Raw genomic sequence first — 8,263 nt, 5'->3', positions numbered from 1 at the left:
GGCTGAACGATTCATCGTTTTAAAATTTTTTTAAATTGTATTGCTCTTTTCATTATTATATTTACTGTTTTTTCATAAGATAAATGCTGGAATAACGTTACATATCACAGATTGTTTCCGGAAAAGTCCTATTTTCAGTGGATCTTTCATTTATTTGTATTACTTTATTTAACATGATTGTAGAAAGTGCAGTATAGCTTTAAAAAATAAATTAAAAAAATCGCAATATCTGGCAGGAAAAAAAATTCCCCAAATTCTTCAGCCCTAATGAGAATGGCCACAATTATGAGAATAATAGAATATGGAAAATGTCAGCTCAGCACATCAGAGCCCCAAAGTGCTGGGCATCTCTGTCTTCCAGGTGGTGAGATTAACACAGAGAATTGGCAGGAAGAGAGTGGCAATGATAACAGGTGCTATTAACATAATCAGAGTGGTGAGCGGGGGGTCCTCCACGTGTCCACACAGCTTAAAGTACATCTCATGAACCTCCAAGAAGACCGTGTCTACCAGAAATCCATGACCCCGACACCAAGACCCATTTGCCGAATTATCCACGCAACTCTTGAGTTGGTTGTAGATGCTGCAAAGGAAGAGAGCAAGGCAGAGCACATAGTTAAGATCTCAAGGCTCAAAATGGTTCCAGCTGTCTGGAGGATTTCACTACTAAACATTGTGAGGTTTGGAGAATTAAAAGTAGTCTGTAGTCTAAAAATTAGATCTTGCAAATTCAAGTGTACAGTGGACATCATTCCTGCATTTAGATTTCAATTATTACGGTACAGTTGCATGGTGAAGCAATACAAACATCTCACATTAGTAGATACTAACAGCATTGCCATGCAACAGTAAAATAAATTGGACAAAAATACAATGAATGCATGTTCATTGTGTTGTACTACCAAACTCTTAACATTTTTAATAAGTCTGGATTCACTTTCATTTCATATGGAAATGAATGGAACGGGGTCCCCACGGTCATGGAAAACCTGGAAAAGTCATGGAATTGTGTTGTGTTTAATGTAGTCTCGCTTTGCCAGACCCTCCTCCTCAGGGTCTGGCTAGTCCACACAGCATTCCGTGTCTACGTTCAAAAGTTGTTTTAGATAACTCAGATTGGACAGATAGTCTAGCTAGCTGTCTGGATTTACCCTGCAGAGATCTGAGGAGCAGTTAACCATAGTCCTCAGAAATCCACCGGAGGTTAGAAAGCACAAAGGAAGCCTAAGGTAACGGACATCCGGCCGAAAGGAGGGTCATTCGGCGGAATTTCTGACTGCAACGGAGCAATCCCGGAAGTGGAACGTCCTGGATATAGACTATGTTTAATTAAATTAATTGTTAAAATAATATTGCGTGGATAACCTCCCTGGTATTATTGTCTGCAGCTGTAAAGTAGCTCTAGGGCTGTGATGTGAGACAGTTTTGTTTTCTATCACGTATGTTTCTTAATTTTCTTCCTGCGTTCTGTCTCTCCCTTCATGTATGCCAGCTAGCTGTAATAATGTTTGATTCTAAAAGGGTTGAATAATGCCGAGCAAGTGTGCATTTAATATTTCATGTGTTATATGTTGCAAACGGTCATGGACATTTTTATTATGGGTCCTTGAAAAGTCATGGAAAAGTTTTGAAATGTTATCCCTGGTTAAAGACAATGTATTTAAAACCTTTTTTTTTTTCTTTTTTTTTTTTAAGTGGTCACTAATGTACCTATATTTTTTAATCTGCAAAAAAAAAAAAAGAAAAAAGAGTGGCATGGTCCTTTAAAGCTGCAACTTTAATATTCAAACTAAGTATTTTAAGATAAAGCAAACTGAGCCAAAAACATCTACCCTTGGCTACTCCAAGCTTTTTATTAATGGAGAAATCACCCACTAGTGTTTACAGGCAGCTTACATTTCACTGTTAACTTTATGTCCTCTGGGTGGAGAAGCAACCATAACCTCACCAAAGTAGCATAAATCGCATGAGCGGGTGTGACTTCAAGATTCTCGTGTGGAAAACATCCACTGAGATTCAATTGAGCCTGACAGCTGGAAGCCTGATCAACAAGCTGGGCTCCTCGTGTTGATGGACACTCCACCCTAACACACCATTTGAGCTGTACAGGAGCTTAGCCTCAAAGCATGTTAACAGTAAAATATGGATTATTACAGCCATAATTAAAGCAAAAGTCTCCACAAACAACTGCTGTCTGGAAATATGAGCCCAGGAGCAACAGTCTAGCACGTTTTCATTAAAAGTTGAGGAATTAGCTTAAACTTTGACCAGCACCAAATGTATTCAGGAAACAGGAAAGTATCTGACTTTCCCATGACTAAATGTCATATATCTTTACTGAAAAGGCCACACAATGTGCGTAATGTTGCACTTTATCCCGCCTTTGGTTTTCACTCACTGGGCTCTACAACGTTGAGCTCAGGGATAGCTTTCTGCAACACATGTATGCCAAGGCTCAAACAGCAACCATTAACACAGACTCATAGATGGCACGGTGCATATTTGTAATACCATGTGTTTGCCAACTACATGCAATTTATCATTTAAGCAGGGATTTCCTGATAAACACATTTTTGGCCCCCCACTCCTGATCTGAGTCCCTTAATATTGTGTATCTCCAATCTGATCTGATACTTAAATTAAATCAAAAGATTTTTTTAAAAGATCTAAAGATTGAAGCATTACATGCTGCACCAAATGGTATGGCAGTACGGTACAGGCTTCCTGTCTCTTAAATGGGCGTGGCCTCGTTTGAAAGTGTAGTGAACGTCTTGTGGATGGATGAAAAGTTATATCTGCACAATTTATTAATATTGTCTTTTGCTATATTTGTACACAGCTAAAACTAAAATATTTAGCATTACGAAAATTTGTTTTGTTATGGCATTTGCAAATGTTAGTAGATCGTTATCTGTGTTGCCAGATTTGGCTAGAGTTTGTTCCTGAGACAGAAACAGGTCTCAAACATTTGCACAACCGGATTTGTGCTTCTGAAAAAAGCCATTTCATGGTCAGAATGTTCGGGAGATATGTGGCCTGTTACAAATGGGTCCAATATTTACTTCGGTGATGATGGGGTAAAAGAATTGGTCATAATCTTTTAGAAAAGTTCACTTCTCCCTTTGGAATCAATACACTCAGGACCGGCCACCAAAGAGTCTCCTAAAGAGGCGTGGCAGTGGAGAAACTGACGTGACACAGAAACAGGAAATTATTCTGAGTTGGGGCGTCCCGGTTCTTAACCGTATCTGATTAAATTTTGCAATAACAGCTGTAGCTTACAGCTTATTTTTCAAGAGATACTTGATCCAAATACTGGAGGTCCTGGTTCAAAAAGATTAAGCCTAAATTATTAATATTGAATTGAATATTAACTGGGACAATGTGACTTTGAAAGAACCCTGCATTTGTTGAATGATGACAAAGAGACTATAAATAAAAAAGTACCGTTTTCCAGTAGGCCATGGGCACCTGTCCTCATAGCCACTTGTCTCCATGCTCCTGTTGAAGTCTGACAGGCACTTGTCAACACCGCTATCAAACATGTCCCGGTCACATGGTGGAACAACAAATTTTGCAGCCATTCCTGGAGAAGACAGCATGAGTGAGAGCAACAGTCCGAATGCTCCATCCAACTCAAGACAAAATGCTAACATCATAGACCCAGACAGTGTTGCTTAATGTCTGTTAGATAGGTTGCCAATAATCTATACCACAAGGCTAAGTGTAAGAATGTGGTGGCCACATGTTTTAGTAAAGACTTGTTCACACTGAAATACCTGGAAAATGGCATCTTGTTTTTCAGCAAGCAACAAAACTATGTATCACAGCCTGGTACTCTGCTGAGTCAGCTGGTTAAACCTCCGTTCTGTCCCCTCCTGCTCTCTGTGTTCACAAGTGAAGCCAATGCAGAAGTGCCTTAAACCTGTACATTTTTCAATCCAGCATGATGTTCATTTTGTAAAGTATAGTCCTATTTATTTTAAAATTGACAATAAAGCAGGGGATACTTTAGGGGCGGGGCTCCACGCCGACCTGTCAATCAGGACAGAGGCTAACCATGGCACTGTGTACATGAAATAGCCGTGAGCTTGTTTTTGGGTATTGTCCATGTTTTTATCTTACACTTTGACCCTCTGTTTTCACTTCATCAAAATGAATTGGAACATTTTGGTTGCCTAAAAATTTCTTGTCCAGCGTTCTGCCATCCAAGCTAGCTAGCTAGCTAGCTAGCTATGGCTTAGCTGGTAACTTAAGGACAAGTTTGCCGATTTTCTGTTCTGCTGTACACGCAGATGAACGGCATCAGTAGCCTACCCAGAGGTCCATGTTTACCCACCCATAAATCTCCACCAGATGATTTGCTTCAGAAGGGTTGAAAAACGTCAACTTTCCCTCTTTAGCGTTTAGCTTTGCGCAGGGCCATTGCAAAACAAGATGGCGACGGCCAAACTCGAGGCTTCAAAACAGCAGTCCACAAACCAGTGTGTTACGTCACCGCTGCTACTTACATTATTCTTTGACAGTTTATGATTTTATAGGCTACAGCTCAACTCCAACCCGTTCTCATTCCAAACTCGTAAAATAAGGACGTTTGGACAGTGGCTGTCAGGGGGAGAGCAGCAGTTAGATAGGATTTAGCGAGTAGTATGTAAGGGCGAATTTCTGCGTAAGGAGATTGGTTGGGGTGGTGGATGGGTTAAACAAACACAGGACTTTCAACCAGGAGAGTGGGGTTCGCGTCCTGCTTGTCATGCTTGCTATAGTCGCTTTTTTCTTTCCTCCCGCATGTCACAGAACTGTACGGCAACCCACGACCCTTTCCTAAACCCAACCATCCCGTTTTTCCCGCGTGTAACGGAACCGTACGCCCACCCACGACCCTTTCCTAAACCCAACCGTCCCGTAGTTCCCGCGTGTCACGGAACCGTAAGCCCACCCACGACCTTTTCTTTAATATAACTGCGTCAAAAGGGACGGCAATAGTCCCGACCAAGCGCGTTTACTTATAGCGCTAAAGGGACGGCAATAGTCCCGACCAAGCGTGTTTACTTAAAGCGCTAAAGGAGACTTTTAGCGTCAATAAGAACGACAAAGGCACCTGACCAAGCGTCCATATTTTTACGAGATGAGTGTGAGAATGTGTTGTCAACTCACAATTTATGTTGTTGTGTATTCTTCTGTTCTTTCTGTCCGAATATTGCAACAGCAAATGACAGCTGTTTGATTTGAACCTGATGGGTCAAACTTAAAACAAACCCAGCCAACATACTTTGTCAACTTTTTTTTTGGATAGTGCATCCCAAGTGTACGTTTTCTAACCTTTAAATCGCTATGACGGTGCTTCTTGTTTAAGAGCTTGTAATGATGATATTGATCATTTCAACTTCAAACCCACGTGATGAGTTCTCTTTTTGGGTGTATAACGACTTCCAGCTAGCTATAAGTACCTGGCTATATTGAAATTCTGGCTTACCTGTCCAGATGAAGATAAGTGCCAACAAGTATGCAGTCAACACCATCTATTAAAAGAACAATGGTGGCAATCACATAAATTGTGTCATTGAAGACCAGCTTTTACAACAATAATACACATGAAGGTTTTTTTTTAAACTTTTTTACATGCATACATAATGAAGATAAAGATAAATGGACTGGTGGGTATGCATGAGTTGGAGTGAGTTCTCTGCCTCCTCTGTACAAACAAGAAAAAGTAATTTTCAAAATGTTTGCTGTCTCAAATTTGGATATCTGTCATGTCCAGGCACACAGGAAAACGTTCTACAACTGGAAAATCCATTTTCTCTGCTTCCTCTCCCACAGTGATAAGACAATACTTTGATTAAATGCATAGCCAAATCACAAAATCAACAACCTGGACCTGTCAGTGCTTATCACATTTAAAAATCTACCCTATACTTATACAAAACAATAATACTTCACAAGATTTTTTCTTTTTGGATTTTGAACATGTTCAAAAGTGCAGCTACACATTCTGAACAGAAAAAAAGCTCTATGAAACAGACATGGTGGCCATCTGCTTCCTGGACATTCCCACAAAATAAATGAATTTATCTCGTGGGAGGCAGACACTGGAAACAGATGTTACCAGGGAATGCAGTGAGAGGAAGATTTTCTTTTCTTTTTTTAATAAGTACATAGTACACATGTTATCTAAGCGCTTGTATGGAACAAATACACTGTAAATGCTTTGAATACTTAAATTTGCAAGTTAGTTCCAGGTCCATATGGAAAATGAAAGAATGATAAAAATGTATTAATTACATGGATTGAATCTCTTCCATATGCTTTACCTTAAAAAAAAAACAAACGCATCAGTTATCAAAAAAGTATCAATTGTATAAAACAGGTTAAAAATCTTAAAAGCCTGCACTGATAAGCAAAGAGAAAATGCTCTGTAAGCACATACCCCAGCTTTTTAAAGCAGTATTGTTTCCTTGTGGATCCCTTGTATAATCCTTGATTATTAGAACCTGTGCTGAGGATGATCCAAATGGTTTGCCAGCCAACTAACAGATGCACAAGTGGTCACAAAAAGCCTCTGTCTGATCTGGTCCAGTGTTCTTATCGGTGCAACTCTGAGCTAATTGGATTGTGTAACTGCAATGGACAGGCTGCTTCCTTTCCCATACTGAGCCTGGCTGTTCCCATGTTACCGGAAGACATGTTCCACATAAAGTGCCCCCAGAGACACTAAGAGGCCCTAATGTCAACAAGCCTGCATGGTGGTATCTCACAGATATATTTAATGTTTATGTTTGGTGTTCGCTCTTGTTCCTATACAAGGTAAGAAGGGTGAGGGTTAAAGATCAGAGGGATGACTCCATTCTGCTGATCCAGCATGCACTGAGCAACAGGTGGGGAAATACCTTGTAAAAAATACTCTGTTACAAGTAAAGGTCATGCATGGAAAAGCAGAGTGCATGCACTGAGATGAGTGTTCATGTTCATGTGATCTAATGTAAGATGCAGTTGTGGAAGAAGAATTAACAGAGCTTTTTGTTCGATTGTTTTCAAGTCTGCCGCAATACGATACTTTCTGGCTATATGAAAATTTAATGAGCTATGGGTCGATTCCTTCCTAATGCGACTACACACTAAAAGATGGGGGGGGGGGGATAAAATCCACAGTCCTTGTTCTGTGCAAACATGCGTTCCAAACATTAGCATTAAGTATTCATATCCTTTACTTAAGTAAAAGCACTAATACCACACTGTAAAACTACTTACTGTTATAAGTCAAAGTCCTGCATTGAAACTTACTTAAGTAAAAGTATGTAAGTGTCATCAGGAAAATGTACTCACATTTTAGAAACTGGAAACGATCCAAACTGTGTTTAATGGTCTAATCATTTCAGCTGGACTTGTAGGCCATCATATTGTCGGGTAGTTTAATTTATAATAAAACATTGTATTTTATAAACTACATGTGTTTGTGTGCAAATGTTTTAATTTTAATTCCTCTGATATGGAGTGGAGTAGAAGTAGAACGTGGCATGAAAAGGAAAGACTCAAGTAGGCTACAAGTACCTGACATTTGTACTCAAGTACAGTACCTGAGTAAATGTACTTAGTTACATTCTACCACTGTTGAACAGTTTGCCAGGCTGTTTTGCAAGGCTAGCAAACACACACACACACACACACACACACACACACACACACACACACACACACACACACACACACACACACACACACAAACATGTATAACCTGAGGCAGTTTACAGTTTCGGTTTCACCTGAGACTCATGTCTGTGGAAACACACAGAAACCTGGATGATCCCATCCATGCTCAGCACTTTCATTACCATCTAGAGATTCACATATACTCAGATGTGAAAATACATAGCCAACAAACTTTGTTTTACTTGCATTTTGGGAAACTTTATTGAATTACATCCATTACTGGATGCCTGCCTCAGCCTTTAGTTTACACTAATCCTAACCCTAATTACGCTCTGGGGTCTAAGACAATTTCTCCAATATTTGTGTTGCCTGGTCTCTTTGTGTAATAATGCTTGCATAGCCTCAACCCTGTGCACAATACATTTTCTTTCAGAGTTTTTGATAAACCAAAACTGTGGCATTTATTGATTTATCTTTGTATCTATATGTAAAAGTGAGAAACCTCTGTGCGTGTGTTGGGAGATTCAGATAACTTTATTAGTCCCCAAGGGGCAATTCAGTTTTACAGCCAACCCATCCATTAAGAGTTAGAGTTAAAAAGTGCATTAGCATA

At 39.7% G+C, this 8,263-nt stretch overlaps 1 protein-coding gene across 1 annotated transcript; it reads right to left on the bottom strand.

The window, feature by feature from the left end:
* Window positions 1–200: 200 nt before the first annotated feature.
* LOC116047629 (receptor activity-modifying protein 1-like) lies at window positions 201–6,639 on the bottom strand. Its single transcript, XM_031296536.2, has 4 exons — window positions 6,431–6,639; window positions 5,477–5,522; window positions 3,448–3,586; window positions 201–583 (listed from the first exon to the last, which is right to left on the bottom strand). Exons 2-4 carry the CDS (start codon window positions 5,520–5,522, stop codon window positions 325–327), a joined length of 444 nt encoding a protein of 147 aa, XP_031152396.1. The 5' UTR covers window positions 6,431–6,639; the 3' UTR covers window positions 201–324.
* Window positions 6,640–8,263: the final 1,624 nt, after the last annotated feature.

Source organism: Sander lucioperca, chromosome 8, assembly GCF_008315115.2.
Source record: "Sander lucioperca isolate FBNREF2018 chromosome 8, SLUC_FBN_1.2, whole genome shotgun sequence".
In the NCBI taxonomy this organism is placed as follows: domain Eukaryota; kingdom Metazoa; phylum Chordata; class Actinopteri; order Perciformes; family Percidae; genus Sander; species Sander lucioperca.
The sequence above is the reverse complement of the archived record's forward strand: the minus strand, read 5'-3'. Positions and strand labels throughout refer to the sequence as shown.

Bases quoted from the DNA above. Each gene is read 5' to 3' on its own strand.
- LOC116047629 (XM_031296536.2), bottom strand. From the start codon at position 5,522: ATGGTGTTGACTGCATACTTGTTGGCACTTATCTTCATCTGGACAG. The intron at 3,587-5,476 runs GTAAGCCAGAAT...TGTCTTCTCCAG, and splicing joins ACTTATCTTCATCTGGACAG to GAATGGCTGCAAAATTTGTT. The intron at 584-3,447 runs GTACTTTTTTAT...CTTCCTTTGCAG, and splicing joins CCATGGCCTACTGGAAAACG to CATCTACAACCAACTCAAGA.